The sequence below is a fragment of the Brachypodium distachyon genome, chromosome 2, assembly GCF_000005505.3.
Source record: "Brachypodium distachyon strain Bd21 chromosome 2, Brachypodium_distachyon_v3.0, whole genome shotgun sequence".
Classification (NCBI taxonomy): Eukaryota; Viridiplantae; Streptophyta; class Magnoliopsida; order Poales; family Poaceae; genus Brachypodium; species Brachypodium distachyon.
In genome coordinates this window covers 919,904-940,616 of record NC_016132.3, presented here as the reverse complement: position 1 = coordinate 940,616, position 20,713 = coordinate 919,904, and the positions used below count along the sequence as shown (strand labels likewise).

The 20,713-nt window shown below is 50.9% G+C and overlaps 2 protein-coding genes across 2 annotated transcripts; both read left to right on the top strand.

The window, feature by feature from the left end:
* Nucleotides 1–12,007: 12,007 nt before the first annotated feature.
* On the top strand, nt 12,008–15,297 carry LOC100821705 (calnexin homolog). Its single transcript, XM_010232080.3, has 6 exons — nt 12,008–12,168; nt 12,264–12,333; nt 13,218–14,344; nt 14,449–14,520; nt 14,608–14,724; nt 14,819–15,297. Exons 1-6 carry the CDS (start codon nt 12,082–12,084, stop codon nt 14,951–14,953), a joined length of 1,608 nt encoding a protein of 535 aa, XP_010230382.1. The 5' UTR covers nt 12,008–12,081; the 3' UTR covers nt 14,954–15,297.
* Nucleotides 15,298–16,747: 1,450 nt separating this feature from the next.
* Nucleotides 16,748–19,937, top strand: LOC100845791 (calnexin homolog). The gene is made up of 6 exons (XM_003567584.4): nt 16,748–16,907; nt 16,998–17,067; nt 17,918–19,047; nt 19,147–19,218; nt 19,306–19,425; nt 19,513–19,937. The coding sequence occupies exons 1-6, from the start codon at nt 16,833–16,835 to the stop codon at nt 19,660–19,662; spliced, it is 1,617 nt and encodes a 538-aa protein (XP_003567632.1). The 5' UTR covers nt 16,748–16,832; the 3' UTR covers nt 19,663–19,937.
* Nucleotides 19,938–20,713: the final 776 nt, after the last annotated feature.

Sequence of the window (20,713 nt, the reverse complement as noted above, 5' to 3'; positions counted from 1 at the left end):
GGTTGCCGGAGGCTGCTCAGCCACCTGCCCCGCAGCCCCAATCCTCGGGACGTCTTCCTCCCTCTCGGCAACCAGCACCGAGCTGACCATCTGGTCAGTCGGCGCTAGGTAGAGTAGCAGCGGCTCGCCCAACTTGGGGGCGACGAGGATGGGCGGTGACCTCAGGTATCGCTTGAGTTCCTGGAGCGCCACCTCGGCCTCGACAGTCCAGTCGATTGGGCCCTTCTTCTTCATTACCCGGAAGAAAGGCAGGGCACGCTCGCCCAGCCTGGAGACGAAGCGTCCAAGCGCGGCAACGCAGCCGTTGAGGCGCTGGACATCTTTCACCTTGCGGGGGGCCTCCATCTTCTCGATGGCTTCTATTTTGGTCGGGTTGGCCTGTATCCCCCGGTGTGAAACCAAGAAACCCAGAAGCTGCCCGGAGTTGACACCGAAGGTGCACTTATCCGGGTTCAGTCTGAGCTTGATCTTGCGGAGGTTGTCAAATGTCTCCCGTAGGTCATCAATCAGGGAGTCCCTACGCTTCGATTTGATGACGATGTCATCCATGTAGGCCTCCACATTGCGGCCTAGCTGGGGCCCCAAACATTCTCGCAGGGCACGCTGGAATGTGGAGCCCGCGTTCTTCAACCCGAAAGGCATGCATGTATAGCAGTAGCAGCCAACCGGGGTGATAAACGCTGTCTTTTCCTCATCCTCGACCGCCATCTTGATTTGATGGTAGTCAGAGAAAGCATCCAAAAAACTCAACAGGTCACAACCAGCGGTAGAATCAACTATCTGGTCGATACGGGGTACAGGGAAGGGATCCTTGGGGCATGCACGATTAAGATCGGTAAAATCCACGCACATGCGGAGCTTATTCCCCGCTTTGGGCACCACTACAGGGTTAGCCAGCAAAGTGGGGTACAAAACTTCCCTGATCGCCCCGGCAGCCCTGAGCTTGCTCACCTCTTGCTTGATGAAATCTTTCCGCTCTTGTGCCTGCCGCCGGATCTTCTGCTTGACGGGGTGCGCGTCCGGGCGCACCGCGAGCCGATGCTCAATCACCTCCCTGGGGACTCCGGGAAGGTCCGACGGTTCCCAGGCGAACACGTCGGCATTTTCCCGGAGGAAGGTGACGAGGGCGCTTTCCTATTTGGCGGTCAGGTTCGCACCGACGGTAACGGTGCGCTCCTTGTCGCCGGCTTGGAGGGGCAACTTCTTCACTTTGGCGGCCTCCTCCCGGAGCCCCCGCTACTTGCCGGGACGCGCGCTCGAGCCCGCACCTCCTCCGGCTAGCCCTTGCGGGGTGGCGCGGGCCTTCTTCGTTGCCGGGGCGTCACCCGGCAGGGCGTCGTCCTCGACAACACCTTCGTCACCGGCGTCAGCTGCAGCAGCGGCCCGGACGACCTCGCCAACGCACCAAGCAGCGTCTTTGAGATCGCACCCGATGGAGAGGACTCCGTAAACGGACGGGATCTTCATCACGCCGTAGGCGCAATGCGTAGCCGCCATAAACTTGATCAGCGCCGGACGGCCAAGGATCCTGTTGTAGGGCAACGGGGTATGCGCCACATCGAACACTATGTGCTCGGTCCTGAATGCTTCCCGGGACCCGAAGGTGACCGGCAGTCTGATGCGTCCCAGCGGGCGCACGATCCCGGGGTTCACCCCCCGGAACGATTCGGTGGGCTTCAGCTGCTCCATCGGCAGCTGGAGCTTTTCCACCAGCCTGGCAGACAGGAGGTTAAGCCCCGCTCCGTTGTCCACCAGGACCTTGGTCACCGTCATATTGCTAATGATCGGCGAGACGACGAAGGGTATTACTCCGGAACCCAATTGTCGCACCGGGTGGTCGTCGGCGCTGAAGGTGATTAGCACGTGCGACCACCTCACCGGCTATTGCGGCTCCGCATCCGGCAACAGCGCGCACACGTCGCGGGTGAGGCGCTTCACCGCGGCGTGGGATGGGAGAGCGTAAGATCCCCCATGGATACAGGCGACGCCACGAGGCTCCTGGAAGCCCGGCTCGTCGCCGCCGGAACGATCGGACTCGCGTTGCTCCTCGGCGCGCACCCTGTCGCGCCCGCGAGGAGGGCGTTCCTGCATAGCGAGGGGCTGGCTGCGCCCTCCCTGGGATTCGACCCTGCCGGCACCCCCGCCGGCCGGCCTCGGACCCGCCCCGGGGTCGTTCGGGCAATCTCGGGAGAGATGCCCGATGTCGCCACAATTGAAGCAGGCGCCGGCGGCGCGGCGCTCCTCGTGGCGCTGCTCCCGGCGCTGCTTGATCCCTTGCAGGACGCGGCAACTCTGCGCGTCGTGGGTGGAGTTGTTGTGGATAGGATAGCGGGACATGTCGCCCTGCTTCCCGCCAGATTCTCCCCCCGGCGAGGCCTTCTTCGTGGGCCTCGCGGCTGGAGCCCCCGAGTCCGCAGCGAGGACTTGCTTCCCGCTGCGCTTACGGGAACCCTTCGTCTGCGAGCCCTCGCCCGGGCTCGCGGCAGCCTGGGCTGCCAGCTCGGGCGCTAGGCGCCCCTCCGATGCGTCGTCCGGATCCGATGCGTGCTCAGCTTCTTACGCATCTTGGGATCGCGGACGTTGATGGCGAAGGTGTTTATGATGGCGGCGGCCTCCGCCTCCGGGATAGAATAGGAGAGATTGGAGAAGCGGTTGACGAAGGCCCGCAACGTCTCTCCCGATTTTTGCACGATGGTGTGCAGCTCCGCCATGGTTCCCGGGCGCTTATAGCCGCCCTGGAACGCGCTCATGAACTGCTCGCGTAGGTCTGCCCAGGCGGCGACGGATCCGGCGGGCAGGTTGAGCAACCAGGTTCGTGCTGATCCCTTCAGGACCATCGAGAACCAGTTCGCCCTGACCTTGTCGTCGGCGCCGATGGCATGCATGCCCAGCGTATAGGTCAGGAGAAAATCTTTGGGGTTAGCGGTCCCGTCGTACGTACCGAGCGCAGGCGCTCGGAACTTACGGGGCCACACCACCCGCCGTAACTCGCGCGCGAACGCAGTGCAGCCGTCTTCTGGGCCCAGGGGAGCATCTTCTTGCTCCAGTGGGTGTCGGCGCTCCACCTCGAGCCTGCGCCGGCGCTCCAAGCGCCGGCGCAGATCCTCCTGTTGTCGGGCATTCAAGATGCCACGCGCATCGCCTCCTGGGACGGTGGGCGATGAATTCGAGGATCCCTCTGGGCTCCCGTCTACCAGGCCCCGCTGAGGAGGGGGCGGGTTCTCCCCCTGTCGTGAGGCGGACGGCGCGCCTTCGCGCTCTGAGTTCGGCCCGTGGCCGGAGCCTACTGGGGCGCCCTCGCCTTGCGGCTGTTGGGCGGCCAGGGCGAGAAGCGCCTCCAACTCCTCGTCCCACGTCTCGTGCGCCGGCATGCCCTGCTGCGGCTCGTACCGCACCATGACGCATGCAGCGACGATGGCTTCAGCCGGGGTTCGCACGGGGGGCAACCGATTTCCTGAACGGCTGCTTCTCGCCCTGGCCCCGGACGCCTCCGGGCGTGCAGGGTGCGAACATCCAGGGGTCGCTCAGGATGCGGCGTGCTCCGGGTGCCGCTGCCGCGGGGCATCCTCGGGTCGCGTCTCCACCCGTTGGATGGCCCGGGCGATGTCATGCGTGCTCGCCCGACTGCCCCCAGCGCTGGGGGCAGCCGGTCCCCTCGGCCGATTGTCGGTCGACGGTCGGGGAGGCGGTGGAGGCAGCTGCGTTTGCTGCACCCTCGAGGGCTCGGGATTCTCTTGAGCTCCCGATTCGGGTCGCACGTCGTGCGACCGCGTGTGCGCCGCTGGGGCCTCACGTGGGTCTATGCGTGAATCACCAGCCCGCTTAGAGGGCATGGTGACAAGGCTCGTCGACGAAGAAGTGTAGAGCCGATGCCGATGGGAAATTCCGCTGCCGGCGATCTCCAGCGCCGTCCACTCCCGCGCCCCCTACCTGGCGCGCCCAATGTCGTCGCTCGGTGCTCCGACACCGGGGGCGTGCAGCCACGTCCCCCTTTTAGGTTCGGTAGGGGCGTCTGGGGTGGAGACCGGATGATCGCCGGTACGGCCGACGAGGCCCTACTGGGCCAGCGAGGCAAAGTGCTAGAGGTACACGCTAGTCCAAGAACAGACGTACACACGATTTTTACCCAGGTTCGGGCCACCCGGAGGTGTAAAACCCTACGTCCTGCCTGTCTGAGCTGATATTGATTACGGATCAAATGTTTACAGGTTGCCGGGCAAGCCCCCGGGCTTTTTCTCAGTGGCTAGGTACTCCTTACCGCTCTCTGTTGGCTGCCTGCTGGAGCCACTAAGCACCTATCGAGCGAACTTCGTCCGAACCAATTAACTGACCAGCTGACTAACCTGTCCACCCCCCTCTCCAGACCGTTGGGTCCTCCTTTTATACACAAGGGGATGTCACATGTGCCACGGTGCATGGGCTACAAGTGTCCAGCGGGGAGGCATGCGACTCTCTCTGGTGAGTTGGTGGCATGCATGGGTGCCACCTCCGCTCCTAGGAGCCTAAGACCCTAGGGTAGGATTGGACAACCACTGTTCCTTCGACCTGACGGGTAACTACCCGTCGGTCGGCTCGTTTACTGAGCCGCGCACCTTACTCCTTGCCTTGGTGGGACCGCGCGTTCCGCGCCCGCCACGCGCCCGTGTGGCGCTGTCCAGCGGGCCCCACGACCCGAGGCGGGGGCATGCGTCCAGGAGCCTCCAGTCCCCGCAAGTCGGCCCGGGAAGCACCCGGGCCCAGCGCGCCCGGGAACCTCCTCCCGGGAAGCAGCTTCCCGGGAGGTGCCTAATCGGGAATATTCCGGGAGGCCCCGCTAGCCCATTTCGGGGCTGGTAGCTTGCCGGGAAGCTCGTTGGCGCTCCCCGGGATGAGACCTTCCCGGGAACCCGGGGGAGGGGGCCACGCGTCGCGCAGCGGTGGTACCCCGGGTGCCACTGGTGCGACAGATGCAATGCATATGTAAAAGTTTGAAATTTTTGGGATGTTACAGCGGCCAGACTCCCCGCCGGCAAGGATTGAGGCCAAAGCGATGGCATACATAGCAAGCATAGTTTCATACACAAAATGCAACAAATTTGGCCACATATCATTCCTCCAAGGGCGCGGGTGCATCGCGTTCTTGTATCATCTTCCTCTTGGCCAAGAACCAAGCACGCGTCGGTTCGTCCATGAGGCTCAAGTCCGCCGTCATGATCCTTGTCTCCTCAGTGAGCATAGCGGCCGCGGCGACAGTTCTAGTCGCCGCTGCATTGTCCTCCTCGATGGCGAGCTTCCTCTTTTGCACGTCGAGGAATTCCTTCATTTGCTCCTCCTTTAGTTGAAGCATCTTCTCCTTCATGGCCTCTTTCTCGGACCACATCTTCTTGAGTGTCTCCTCGAAGGCAAGGTTTGAGGCCTCACGCTTGGCGTCCAACTTGGAGTTGTTTCTCCCCCTAGGCCGGACGCACGGCTTGCTGCCTCGGTGTGGCCGGAGGCCTCGAGGTCGATGACATTGCAGTCGCGCTTCTTCCCATCGCCGGGGCTCTTCTTGGTGGCCACATAAGCATCTTGCCACTTCAGGGCCTCCTTGAGGATCCGCCAACAATGGATTAAGCCAAACAGTTTCTTGTACATCACTTTGAAGTACTCCAAAGCTTGATACGCCTGCCGACAATGAGGACGACACATTGTTCAGCACAAACAAAAACACATGAGAAGAGGACAATGTTGAGCACAACTCACCATGTCGCCGACGCCGACGCCGACGCCGCTGACCGGCCTCGCCTTCACCGAACAGGTTGCGGCCGCTATCGAAAGAAGAGGCAGGGAAAGGGCAGGGCACCTTCGTCGACAAGCTTGGCGTCGTCACTGGGGACGCATTGAGGTCGAGCGCATCGCCGGCTGCTGCGGACGGAGCCCAGCTCACCGGCGTCGAAGCCGTGTCGGGCGATTCCAACGATGGCCTTGAAGCCAGCGTAGTCGGCCGGGGTGGCGGGGGGCGGCTCACCACGCTAGACTCCGTGCTCGACGCCGTGGCCGGCAAGCCGTCGGGCGGCAATGCACCCTGTGCCAACTTGCCAAAGAGGAGAATGGTACGCATCGCCTCGGCCTGCCGTCCTTGGGCAAGGGTAGCTTCCTAGAGGCACCGCTCCCTTTCCTCCTCAAGCTCCCGCTCTTTGGCGGCGGCTTGCTCCGCATCCCTTGCCAGCTTGCGCACCCGCCGTTGGCCCCTCTTCTAGGACTCGATGGTCCTCGCCTCCGGGGTCATCTCCTTCTTCGATTTCCTTGGTCGAGTCAGGGCAGTGGGAATAGCTAGGTCTAGGGCTGCTACGGCTGCGGCGGGGGCGGCTTGCTCGGGGTTGGCGCTGGTGAGAAGGGTGGGATTTCTTGCCGCCATGGGAGGAGAGCGCGCGGGAGGCAGTGGGGAAGAAAAGGGGGGCAAATGAAATTTAGGTTGGGTCGCAGACGGGGGGCCAGGGTTGTATCGAGGACGGACGAGCGGAGCTCCGTGCCTTGTCCGCACGTGACGCATTCCCGCACCAAATTTGGGACGGAAATGGGTCCATCCAGGAGGAAAACCGGACGCCCGCCAAATGCGTCCCCCCGCTGGACCGCGCATTTGGTCCGTTTCCCACAAACGGACCACGCCGGTCCAAATGGGTCGTCCCGCTCAAGATGACCTAATATTGTCGCAAGACGAGCAACTACGGCTAGCTGTTGCACTACTTCCACTCAAAAAAAAAAGAAAAAAACTGTTGCACTGTACTGGCACTGGCACCGGCACCATGCACACGTCTATGATCAACGGTCTCCCGTCTCCGGCTGTTTGTTTTCTGTCTAGACGTACACGTACGTACGCATGTGCTAGCTAGTACTCTGCTTCTACCCCTAAAAAATAAAAAAATACTCATTCCGATCATAGATTGTTGTCGAAATATTACATGTATTTAGACACATCTATAAACTCTATAAAGTTGAAGCTCACAAAATACAGTTAATTTAGCAAGCTGCACGTACATGCAGCCTATCCACATCAGCTTGATCTATTCTATAATCGTTTCTTCAAAGAAAAATCTATATTCAGTTATTCTTCACTTATTTCCCAACGAGGCTCCTGGATACCTCTTCCTCCCATCGTCTCTTTGCCTTCTTCACGAGCCAATACAACAGTTTCTCCCCTCTTCTATTAACTTCAACATTTATTCCCGCCCTGCTCATCTTCCTTCTGCGCCCTTCGATCTCCCTCTGCGGCTTCTGGCCACCTTACTGTCCCTTCTTGCTCAAGCCCATGGACGAGCCCCCTCATCCATCCACTCATATCCCACTTCAATTCGAGCTCCGTGCTCTGCCGCAGCTGGGCTGGGGGGAGATCTCTTCCTCAGTCTGGGATCCTTGCAAGCTCCGAAGGAACAACTTGCTGCCTGCAGCATGGGATCTAACGACTCTTCGTTTTGCTGATGCTGATGAGTACCGATCTAGAGGCTGTCAAATTGAACGTTTGTCCATGATCATGGCTCACACCTGATGGAGATTTATGTTTTTCTGAAATCTCTTCGAATTTTTCCATTTGTATTTCTACTTGAATCAGAAAGAAGAAGCTTTTCTCGGTTTATCGAATGCTGATACATAGTGCAATATGGTCAGAACGACGTGTTGCCTTTCGGCGGATATTTTGCTGTTATAGTCTCTGCTGTCTGAGAGAATTCCTTTTTTTTTATCATCTCGAAGTTAGCCTGGTCTAAGCATTTTATATCTGTCAGACACATTCAGACTTTTTTACATCTTGGTCTCTTGCTATATGCAGTGGAACTGGGGAGGCTTTATCCTCCCTGTTGATCTAAAAAATTATCCCACTTCAACGGTATGGATCTTGCGGCCTCTTGCAAAATTGATCTAAGTAATTGGAATTTTTCACTTGCGGCATGGGATCGGATCGCTGATAATTGATTGAATCAATTCCTTCCTCAATCAAGATCTCTCAAATAATTGTATTTCTCATGCGGCTTGGGTCAGGTATTTACGTTAGTTACAAAAAATTGTACAGTTTGGTTTTAAAGTTGGAAAGCTCATAATTGATGGAATCAATTCCGTCCTTGATCAAGATCACTCTCAGATAATTGGAATTTCTCATACGACTTGGGTCAGCATGTATATGCGTTAGTTAGTTCCCTAAAACTGTACAATTTGGTAGGCCACCAGGCCTAGAATTCCCTTTGATAGTTTGTTTAGCAGTCGACGACTGATTGCTAATTATTTGGTTGAGAGAGTGCAAGCAGTTCTCCCAAATATCTATAATTATTTCGTGTGAGCATGTAGTTTGTATTATGAAATAAGAGGATTTCAGTCCTCTCCAATAAGTTGGTGCACATAGATTAATCCCATGAAATTGTATGAATTAATATAAGTGAGTTTTTGTTTAGATAAAAGGCTTTATGCTCTGTTCCATTTCATACGAAACGAAACAACATCGTCAGGATTTAGTGAGTTTGCTGTTGAAATATTAGTGTTTGATTTTTATGTCCATGCATATCCTCGCTTATTATGTTGACCTTTGGCAGATTTTTCTTTCTTTTTTTGCAATGCTTGGCATGGTTTTATCTTTGTAGACTTTCAAACTTCATTATCAACAGGCAACAACAACCATTGCTACGTATTTCAGCAGCAAAGCACGGGGAATCATCTAGTTTTAAGAATAGATACATTCATATTTGGATAAATTTGAGTCAAGAATTTAGAATCAGAGGAAGTACCTACAAACTCTGCTTTGTGGATTTAGCGAGAGAAATGCCTTGTGATGGGTGAGTAACTAAGTACAAAGCAGCAAAAGGAGAAACTGCTTGCACTGCGTTTGGATGTCGGTATTCAGCCTAGGAATTCAGAATTGGAATTGAGTTTAATGAATTATGTTGTTTGGCTGTGTCTGGAATTGAACGGCGGAATTGAAAGTCCAATACCGTGGAATTGAACTACAGCTAACACAGCCCTTCTCCAAAACCGAGCTCGACTCCTCCGTATTGGGTGGAATTGACTCTTTCCCTCCCCAACTATGCGTCGAAGTGAATACTTGGTGACCAGCAGCCAGCACCCCACCCTACCATCGAATGTTTGCCGCCTACCAACCTGCCGCCGTCACCGGAGGTTCGCCGTCGACCGCCGCCGGAGGTTCGCCGCAGACCGCCCTTGCCAGGCTCCCGTTCAATATACCGCAGTTGATTTGGACGGATCGAAGGAGGAATATGAAAATTTGGGGGCCTGGCCGGAGTTGGAGAAGACAATGCAGAAATCTGGTTTGCCTCAGACGTTGGAGGTTCACCTCGACCACCGTCGCAGACCACCGCTGCCAGGCTCCCTTCCAACACACTGCAGTAGTGCAGTTGAGTTGGATGCACCGAAGATGGCAAAAATCGAGGGCCTGGCCGGAGTTGGAGAAGACAGTGCGAAGTTCTGGTTTTCCTCCGCTAGGTCCTGAAGACGGCTGCGCTGCTCCTGCAGATGCTGCGGCTGCTGCTCTCGACTACCCGCTCATGCTGAAGGAAGCTCGTGTCGGTGAACCAGACAGGAGGGCGCGTTGGTGAGGACGTGATGTGCAGAGAGGCCATGGAAGAAGGCGATGGGCCGGGGTGGGTGGCCGGAGCAATGGTGGCTGGGTTGTGGCAACACGATGGAAGGATACGGCCAGGTCTGGACATTTTACTCGGTACTCGGCTCGTTAAAAGTTCGGCTGAATAAAAAACGGAGTAGAGCACCTCCTGAAACTCGTTAACACTAACGAGCTTAACGAGCCGAGCTAGCGAGACTCGCGAGCATGCTCGTTAGCTCGTTATCTGGAGTCTGGCAATCGAACCAAAGCCAGTAATGGTTAATTGGTTATTAGTCTTATTAGTGCTTTTGTACTGTACTGTATGAGAACACCGGAGATATAATGGTTACTAGCCTTATGAGTATTTGTGATGTAGCCTGTAATGGTTATTAGTCTTATTTGTGCTGTTATGGACTTATTATATAATGTTGTATAAATGATTTGCTTGTCATTTTTCTGCATACATGCTGTCTTTTTTTTCGCCCTTGACGAGCTTAACGAGCGCCTGACGAGCACTCACGAGCAGTAAACGAACCGAACCAAACAAACTTTGATGTTCGTTAAGGTTAACGAGCATAACGAGCCGAGCTCTTAATGAGTTGAGCATGCTCGTTAGCCAGGTCTAGATACGGGATCTATATTGGGGTGGCGATGGGGTCTGAATGTGTGATGGAGAGGAAGATGAGTCAAATTCCTTTGTGGTGCATATCCAAACATGAAATTGGTATTGCCACACCAACTAGCAATATTCTAAACAACCAAACAATCGAATTGGAATTAGAACCAATTTCAATTCATAGCTTGATTTGGTATTGGGCTCAATTCAATTCCAGCCCCTCCAATTCAGACATCCAAACGAAGCCTGGGGAATTTCTAATAGGCTAGCTCAGAACGCAGACGTTCTTAGTAGTACTGGCAAAGTGACCTAGCCCAGCCCAACTCTTTCTCAAGGAACTACTACTACTTTGTCTCTGGTAATAGGAAGAGCCCATCCTGTCACTCACTGGCCCACAAGGGAGCAATTGTGCAGAAAGAACAGGCCTACAAGGGAACAAGAACCAAAGAAGAAACTAGCACCGAGCTACTGTATCTTCGGTCTCTGAAACAAACTAGCGTGTGCTAGAAAAAAACTAGCGTGTGCTTGAAAATCGGAGAAAGAGATCTGCAGCTAAAAGAAGCTGATTTCTTTTCGCGCGGTCCAGGGCCAGCATTTTTCTGTGTATAAGCAAGGTAAGGCCCAGGATTTTGTAGAATAAGGTCATTTGTTCCTCGCTGTCGGTGATCAATTATTATTTTCATGGATATTTTTATAGCGCGGTTCTAAAGATTGTGGCAATTTCATTGGTCCGGCTGCGACAATTATGAAGAGTGTTTTTCCGTTGCTAGAGATTTTACTCATACTATTTTTTCTAGTTTGTTTTTAAGAAGAGTAATGTCGTAGCTCATATTTCATATTTTAGAGTCGCTAGAGATTTTACTCATACTATCTTTTTTAGTTTTTTTTTACCGAAAGGACGGCAGGAGAGTCTCCTATCGGTATATTAAACTCACCAAAAAGTTACATATTTACAAAAGAGGAGGGGCAAAAACCCTCAAAAAGGAAAAACAAATAAAAGAGGAAGAGGATAGAGAATCTGGAACCCTATGATCCAAAAGAATAAGGTTTGTTTTTATTCTACGTTTCCAGTCTTCAAACGATGGGGCGACGCCCTAAAAAATGAGCTGGTTCCGTTGCTTCCAGATGTTCCACGTCCCAACCCCAAAGATTTCAAAAAATAACTTGGACTAAAATCCGGCCTTCACCTCAGGCAGCGCATCCAAGCACGACGAGTTAACTAGCCACAATATCTGAAGATGGCGCCAACATCTAGCACTGAACGAACAATGAACAAAGAGATGGTCCAGCGATTCCCCTTCACCTGTCGAGCAGAGAACACAGGAGTAATCATCGTTGTTGATTTTAAAATGACGCCGCTTCAGTATGATCCGAGTTAAACCGGTCGACCAACAGGAGCCACGTGAAGATTTTGAGCTGCATAGTGAGTTTTGATTTCCAAATCCTTTTAAAAGGTGCCGGTGGGTCAATTCCAGAAAAATTAATCCGGTAGAATTTAGAGTACTATCTTTTTTTAGTTTGTTTTTAAGAAGAGTAATGTGGTAGCTCATAAAATCTCTAGCAACGGAAAAACACTCGTTTTGGACACGTCGTGTGTACCGTGTCGTTCGTATCCAAGGCATTTCCTACCGTAATAATTCTACGCAACGCATCCAATGTGTCACCCAACCGGCCCCAGGCGTCACAGCACCCACGTGGCGTCCTCCCATTGGATGCCACCACGTTCCACACCCTCTCATTGGCCCCGAACAGCCCGATCCAATTCGCCCCGCACGGCTCGATCCACACCCGTCCATCCAGACCATCCAGTCCCGCCTGCCAACTCCTTTTATATTACCACTACTGCCACAAACCCCGCAAACGCGGAAGCTGCGGCTCTTCTTCGGGAAACCTCCGGATCTCCAGGATGACGACGACGGGAGGGCGCGCGCTCCTGCTGCTGCTGCTCGTGGTGGCCTCGGCGGTGCTCGTCCAGATCCGCGCCTCGGACCCGGTAATCTCAGCGAACCTTGGCCATTTGTCGTTGCTGTGTTTCAGGATTTGTTTCAGGCCAGATTTATGATGGTTTCCGTGGGGTTTTGCGTGCAGTTGCTCTACGAGTCGTTCGACGATAGCTTCGAGGGGAGGTGGGTCGTCTCCGGCAAGGACGAGTACACAGGTATCTCTCTCAGCCTAGTCCGCTAGTTTGGCCTGGTTCGATCGTTGCAACTTGCAAGAGATCCGTGGTTTGTACTTTGTAGTGGGTGTCATGTCATGTCCCGGTTGCCGATCTGTTTCTAGATTGAATCATAGGGGCGGTTAGGAGCGAGGGCTCTGGCCACGTAGCTCTGCAAGTTCGTTATAATGGATAGATAAATGTTCATACAATTAACACAATTAACATTGCACACCACAAAATAGAGCAGCGACACACTGCCTGTGCTGCTTCATCCCTCAGTCGTATCTCAGAACATCACCTGTCGCATTGATCTGTAAACAGTAGAGAAAATGACCACCGGTGTGTTAGGTTAAGTGACACGGCATCTGCAGTTACGATAATCGTGACTGATGACGCAGATCTGCTATGCATTCTGAGGCGATATTGGTTGTTTTAGAATTCAACGCGGTAACCACAGAAGAGAGTGTGTTTTGGAGGTTAAGGTCACTAAAGTGACCATAGGCGATCGTCCTCATCGGTGTGTGATGATGTGACTATTGGTTGTCATGCGGTATTTGTAGTGCACTTTGATGCTGTGATTATTTCATTTATTGAAATTAACATTTGACCACGGTATGAATTGGCATTTTGCATAATCCTTATATACGCCTGCGATGGTACATTGACTTAATTTAAATGAAGACTATTATGGTATGTTCTAATTAACGCTGATAGCAGTTCGGTCATGATCGCATCTATCTAGTCTAGATGATAAAAGCACAACTAGAGTTAGATTTCACTTACCTGTTGTGTCTCGTCAGCTCTGTGCGCTGTGAATATTAATTGTTCTTCCCATTGCTACTCTACAGCTCACTTGCCGTAATGATGATGTATTTGGTATGCAGGTGTATGGAAGCACGCCAAGAGTGATGGCCATGAGGACTACGGTCTACTTGTTAGTGAGGTGGCCAAGAAATATGCCATAATTAAGGAGCTTGATGTCCCAGTTATTTTGAAGGATGAGACAGTTGTCCTACAGTTTGAAGTGAGGCTTCAAAATGGCCTTGAGTGTGGAGGTTCCTATCTTAAGTACATCCGCCCTCAAGCTGACACATGGGACGCCAAGGAGTTTGATAATGAGACTCCTTACACCATTATGTTTGGTCCTGACAAATGTGGTTCAACCAACAAGGTGCACTTCATTCTGAAGCACAGGAATCCCAAGACTGGCAAATATGTCGAACATCATCTCAAGTTCCCACCATCTGTACCGCATGACAAGCTCTCCCATGTCTACACTGCTATCTTGAAGCCAGATAATGAGGTGAGAATTTTGATTGACGGGGAGGAAAAAAAGAAGGCAAACTTCCTGTCTGCTGATGATTTTGAGCCTGCACTTATCCCACCCAAGACCATTCCTGACCCTGATGACAAGAAGCCAGAGGACTGGGACGAGAGAGCTAAAATCCCTGATCCAGATGCTGTGAAGCCCGAGGACTGGGATGAGGATGCCCCAATGGAAATCGTTGATGAGGAGGCCACCAAGCCGGAAGGATGGTTGGACGATGAGCCTGAAGAAATTGATGACCCTGAAGCTGCCAAGCCTGAAGATTGGGATGATGAGGAAGATGGAGAATGGGAGGCACCAAGGATGGACAACCCAAAGTGTGAAGAGGCACCTGGATGTGGGGAGTGGAAGAAGCCTATGAAACAGAATCCTGCTTACAAGGGCAAGTGGCAAGCACCTCTGATTGACAATCCCAGCTACAAAGGAGTCTGGAAGCCCCAAGAAATCCCCAACCCTGAGTTCTTTGAACTAGACAAGCCAGATTTTGATCCAATTGGTGCTATTGGGATTGAGATCTGGACAATGCAAGATGGCATTCTGTTTGACAACATTTTGATTGCTGACAGTGAGAAGGTTGCCAACTCTATACTAGAGAAGACATGGAAGCCCAAATATGAAGTTGAGAAAGAAAAGGAGAAAGCTGAGGAAGCTGCTGCAGGTCCTAATAGTCTTTCTGAGTTACAGGTGAAACACTCCTCCGATCTCTTACAGTAATTGTTTGTTAATTAATTTCTTTTGTGGAGCATTGCCTCATGTTCAGTAACTGATTTGCCATGCTGACATTGCAGAAGAAGATTTTTGATGTTCTGTACAAGATTGCTGACATTCCATTCTTGGAACCTTACAAGTCCAAGATCATTGTAAGAATCACGGACCTGTTTATTCTTATTCAATCAATGAACTATTTAAGTGTTTTGTCCATACATTGAACTCTGTTTCTTTCACAGGATGTAATCGAGAAGGGGGAGACGCAGCCCAACGTCACAATTGGAATTTTGGTATCCATTGTTGTCGTCATTGTGACCGTTCTTTTCAAGATCCTGTTCGGCGGCAAGAAGCCACCGGTTAGTCTTTATGTCAACATACATTCTAGTGTTCTCCTCACTTGAGACCTGGACCAAATGATTGATTGATTGTATTGTTTGACGACTCTGTCAGGTCCCTGTGAAGCCTGCTGCTGTCTCCAAGAAGCCCCAGGCTGCAGCGGCAGACGCAGCTGGAAGCAGTGGTGCTGACAAGGAGGAGAAGGAGGATCCTGCAGCGCCACGCAGGAGGTCCAGAAGGGAGACGTAGTTTTCAGTCTTGTTTTGACTCCTTATCTCAGCCATCTCTGGCACCTGCTTTTTTGAGAACATGGCTCTTGATGTTTTTGAGTGTATAATAGGAGATCATAGACACCTCTGCTACTTCCCTGCTTATAATTTGTTACCCACAGTTTAAATGGTTAGAGCTCTACGAGCTGTAGATGTTAGCCTCGATGTTCAGTTTATGACTTTCAGTGCTGTGCGGCTGTTCTCTGAGGCTGCTGATGAGGAGCTTGGCCCAGTTAGACCAAGAGGCAAGTCTCTCTAAGGATTTGTAAGATTTTCTGATAATACCTTTTGCCTTCAAGAAAGATTAATTTTACTGCCACTACATTTCTGTTCCTTCATATTGACCGGCCAGTTTCAGTCTTTGTCCGTGAACTTCTAATTCTACTAAGAACAAGTTTACCTTTGCTAGCTGTAGTTTCGTGTTTCCCCATGCTGTTTTCCGACGACCATTCTCAGCTCCCCACCAGAAATTAGATAGAAATCTTCTCATAACCCAATTGGTAAAAGTCATAACATAAGCTGGCCAAGCTTGAGGCGGCTTGAGAAAGATGGTTGTCATGATGTCATCCCAATGAAGTAGGCTTTTGGCGAGTTTTCTCATGGGCTCTTGAAAGTTTGTCCAAACAAATTGGAGCTTTCATCCAGAAATTTGAAAGTCTATCCAAAACAAATTGAAAGTTCATCCTAGAATTTTGAAAGATTTTAAAAAAATAAAGTAAGTTTGTCCTTGAAAATATTGAAACTTTGTCAATATTGTTGAAATCTCATTCACAATTTTGAAACTTCACTCTTATTCACTTTGTTGTCTCGAACTTTGGAAGTTTCCAAAGAAAAAAACTTAAGGCTCACCTTCCTCAGAACTATGGATTTTGACTAGCATTTTAAGGAAGTTAATTTTTAATGAAAGCTAGGGTGAATGTCCGAGATATTAAGTTGGCTTGGTCAGAATCGACAGCTTCATACCAAGCGCGCCGCTCTCTGCCAACTAGCAAAAAAAAGGAATTTATATCAAATTAGATCTTATCCACACTTCTAAGCGTTTGAATTCAATCAACAACTAGTACTCGGTATTTTTTTATTTCTAACACGGTCAGCAGTATCACCTACAATACGTACTCCCTACGATTCATATTACTTGTTGCAGATTTAGTACAAAGTTAAATCAACGACAAATATTATGGGTTAGAGATAGAGATAGTAGTAAAAGATAGCTAATGTACTGATACTAGACAATTTTAACTTAGAATTGAAAAATGGTTCTATCTTCATAAAATTACGATGTTTTACTTGAAGTCACATTATTTTAGATCTTTAATAAACATCTCTTACCTCCAAATATCTCAGCGTATAATCCTGAAATCAAATTGCAATACCGCAGTATCATCAAAGTTGCAGGCCTTAGAACATCACATATTTAGATTTTTATGGATACACAAACTTGGATGGTTGCATTTTCTGTTTAAAAAAATAGGCAACTTAAAAGAAAATAAAGAGAAATGATAGAATACCCGGACGTGTCAGTGCTCTAATCCCACTGACAAGAGGCACCCCACGTCGATAATCGAAATAATTCCAGGCCACGCATCCGACGTGGCACGCCAGCGCGCCTAGGCGTCACGACGCCCACGTGGCATCCGCCCATTGGCTGCCACCACGTCCCGCACCATTTCATTGGCCGGGATTTCCTCTGCCCATATCCACCGTCCACTGTGACCCCTCTCGGAGCATCGCAGCCGTCCATCCAGTCCGCTTGGCCGACTCCTTGCGCTACTACTAGTGCTGCCCCGATAGCCCCCAAAGCACGGACGCTGCTGGTCTTCTTCTCTGGGGAACCACCGGATCGAGCGGGGAGATCCAGGATGACGACGGCATGGCGCGCGCTGCTGCTACTGGTTGTCTCGGCGGTGCTCGTCCAGATCCGCGCCTCTGAGCCGGTAAATCTCCGCGTTCCTGCGCGATATCTCGCGGTTTTTTCTTCGGGTTTTTTGTTTAGGTGAGATTTATGGTGGTTTTGTGTGGTGCAGTTGCTCTACGAGCCGTTCGACGAGAGCTTCGAGGGGAGATGGGTCGTCTCCGGCAAGGACGAGTACAAGGGTACCTCTCTCACTCTCAACCCTAGTCCGCTAGTTTTGCCTGGTTCAATGTTTACTGCGAGATCTGTGGCTGACTATCTCTAGTGGGTGTTATGGCCTTTGTTGCCGATCCGTTTCTAGCTTTGCGAGCTTCTAGTTGATGCGCCTTCCTGCGAATCATAGTGCGGCTAGGGGCTTCGCCACGCAGCTCTGCAAATTCGTATTATTCGCTGAATAGATGTCCCATGAATCATGTATGGTAACATTGCACACCGCAAAACGGAGCAGCAACACTGCCTCTGCTCATTCATCCCGTAGTCTTGTCAAGTCATCACCAATAGTAGTCATTGATCTGTAAACAGTAGGAACAATGATCACCGGCGTCTTACAGTTAGGATAATAGATTGCAGATCTGCTATGCATATTACAGGGGCGTTACCAGGTTCGTCTTATTAATTCAGAGCGTCAGCCAGAGAAGAGACTGTGTTTTTTTGAGGTTAAGATCATTGAAGTGACTATCAGTAATTTTGTCTGGTGTTTGATGCGGTATTTGTAGTGCAGATTGCTGCTGTGCTTATTTCAATTATAGAAAGCAACATTTGCCCGCTGTATGGATTGACATTTTATACAATCCTCTTATATACCTATGATTGTGCATTGATTTGCTATTACTAAAGAAAATTGTGGTATGTACGATTAAGCGCTGATGGCCGCTCAGCCATGATCCATCTGAATGATAAAAGCTCAGTTAGAGTTGGATTTCACTTGTCTGTTGTTCATCTCAACAGTTCTGTTTGCCGTGGATATTAACTGTTCTTTCCATTGCATCTCTATAGCGCACTTGTCTTAATGATGATGCATCTGGTATGCAGGTGTATGGAAGCATGCCAAGAGTGATGGACATGAGGACTACGGTCTCCTTGTTAGTGAGAAGGCCAAGAAATATGCCATAATTAAGGAGCTGGATTTCCCAGTCACTTTGAAGGATGAGACAGTTGTCCTGCAGTTTGAAGTGAGGCTTCAGAATGGCCTTGAGTGTGGAGGTTCCTATCTTAAGTACATTCGCCTTCAGGATTCCACGTGGGATGCCAAGGAGTTTGATAATGAGACTCCTTACTCAATTATGTTTGGTCCTGACAAATGTGGTTCAACCAACAAGGTGCACTTCATTCTGAAGCACAAGAATCCCAAGACTGGCAAGTATGTTGAACATCATCTCAAGTTCCCACCATCTGTACCATATGACAAGCTCTCCCATGTCTACACGGCTATCTTGAAGCCGGATAATGAGGTGAGAATTTTGATTGACGGGGAGGAGAAAAAGAAGGCAAACTTCCTGTCTGCTGATGATTTTGAGCCTGCCCTTATCCCACCCAAGACCATTCCTGACCCTGATGACAAGAAGCCAGAGGACTGGGACGAGAGAGCTAAAATCCCTGATCCAGATGCTGTGAAGCCCGAGGACTGGGATGAGGATGCCCCAATGGAAATCGTTGATGAGGAGGCCACCAAGCCGGAAGGATGGTTGGACGATGAGCCTGAAGAAATTGATGACCCTGAAGCTGCCAAGCCTGAAGATTGGGATGATGAGGAAGATGGTGAATGGGAGGCACCAAAGATTGACAACCCCAAGTGCGAAGAGGCACCTGGATGTGGCGAGTGGACAAAGCCTATGAAACAGAATCCTGCTTACAAGGGCAAGTGGCATGCACCTCTGATTGACAACCCCAACTACAAAGGAGTGTGGAAGCCCCAAGAGATCCCCAACCCTGACTATTTTGAACTAGACAAGCCTGAGTTTGATCCAATTGGAGCTATTGGGATTGAGATCTGGACAATGCAAGATGGCATTCTTTTTGACAACATTTTGATTGCTGATGATGAGAAGGTTGCCAACTCTATCCTAGAGAAGACATGGAAGCCCAAATATGACCTTGAGAAAGAAAAGGAGAAGGCTGAGGAGGAGGCTGCTGCAGGTCCTAGTACTCTTTCTGATTTACAGGTGAAACATTCTTCCAACCTTTACAGTCATCGTTTGTTAATTTCTTATGTGGAGCATTGGTTCATGTTCACTAACTGATTTGCCACGGTGACGCTGCAGAAGAAGGTTTTTGATGTTCTTTACAAAATTGCTGACATTCCATTCTTGGAACCTTACAAGTCGAAGATCATTGTAAGTTCTATTAACCTCTTGATCCTTGTTCAAGCAATGAACAATTTAAGTCTTAAGTCCAGACATTGAAACCTGCCTCTTTCGCAGGATGTAATTGAGAAGGGTGAGAAGCAGCCCAACATCACAATTGGAGTTTTGGTGTCGATTGTTGTCGTCTTTGTGACCGTGCTTTTCAAGATCCTGTTCGGCGGCAAGAAGCCAGCAGCGGTTAGTCCCGTTATTTCAACATATGTTCTACTGTCCTCACTCGAAACCTGGACCAAACGATTTATTGCTTGTATTGTCGACTGGCAGGTCCCTGTGAAGCCTGCTGCTGTCTCCAAGAAGCCTCAGCCTGCTACGACAGACGCAGCTGGAAGCAGCGGCGCCGATAAGGAGGAGGAGAAAGAGGACGAGAAGGATGGAACTGCCGCCCCACGCAGGAGGTCCCGGAGGGAGACGTAGATTTCAGTCTTGTTTTGACGCCTTATGTCAGCTGTTTGTGGCACCTGCTTTTTTGAGAATTTAGCTTACTATTTTGAGTGTATAATAGGATACCTTGGACACCTCTGCTACTTTCCTGCTGATGATTTTCCATCCCCAGTTTAGATGTTAGCCCTCCATGTTCGGTTGTTTTGTGACTTTTGTGAGATTAAACTTGAAGGAGTCTCTCAGATCAGTTAGCTGGATGTTGTAAGACCAAATGCAAATGAAGTTCACTTCTACCCGTTGAATCTGTATAACGTGAGGTTTGGAGATCAACCTGAGATAAAATTCAGTTAACTGAGTCATGCTCAGATAAATCTTTTCAAATTTGTTCAAATATGGAAGTATCTTAGAAAGTATTGGCGTGATGTCATCTAGGTCCTAAAAGTATTGGCGTGATGTCATCTAGGTCCTAATAGTATGGAAATGCAGTTTTTTTATCCTAAAATTACTTTTAAGTATGTCGTAGGATTAAAAAGGATACACAAATTTGCAATTTGCCCCCCAAAATCCCTCGACCCCAAATTGTTGCCCATCTCTCCTTGAGTCCGGCCGCCGCGCCCGACGGCGGGGGCCAACGCTGCCAACCACTTCGTCCCCGGTTGCGGGCTAGGCACCTCCACCGACCGCACCCGCACCTCCGTCGTCGCCGGGCTCCACAAGAAGTGTCGCGACTTCATGGAGTCCTTCTCAACGCTCCGCGCCCACATCAGCGACTTCATGGTGTCCTTCTCAATGACACTGGACATGCTAGCTGAGACCGAGGAAAGGGAGCGGTTCCTGCAGCGCGCCATCGCGGAGCAACAAAGGCGCGGGGAGGTCATGGGTGGGGTGGCCGAGATCCAAGAGCGGCACGGTGCCGGGGCCGATCTGGAGCGCACCCTGCTCGAGCTCCACCAGGTGTTCAACGACATGGCCGTGTAGGGGGAGACGGCTAGGCAGCCCAGGAGGGCAGGAGGTGCCCCAACGAGACGAAGCAGCCAAGAAGGAGGAGAGATGGGCCGCGATTTGCGGTCAGGGGATTTCTGGT

Coding starts and splice junctions, on each gene's coding strand:
- LOC100845791 (XM_003567584.4), top strand. CDS start 16,833: ATGACGACGGCATGGCGCGCGCTGCTGCTACTGGTTGTCTCGGCGGTG. Junction 16,908..16,997: donor AGATCCGCGCCTCTGAGCCG/GTAAATCTCCGC, acceptor TGTGTGGTGCAG/TTGCTCTACGAGCCGTTCGA. Junction 17,068..17,917: donor CGGCAAGGACGAGTACAAGG/GTACCTCTCTCA, acceptor TCTGGTATGCAG/GTGTATGGAAGCATGCCAAG.
- LOC100821705 (XM_010232080.3), top strand. CDS start 12,082: ATGACGACGACGGGAGGGCGCGCGCTCCTGCTGCTGCTGCTCGTGGTG. Junction 12,334..13,217: donor CGGCAAGGACGAGTACACAG/GTATCTCTCTCA, acceptor TTTGGTATGCAG/GTGTATGGAAGCACGCCAAG. Junction 14,345..14,448: donor ATAGTCTTTCTGAGTTACAG/GTGAAACACTCC, acceptor CTGACATTGCAG/AAGAAGATTTTTGATGTTCT.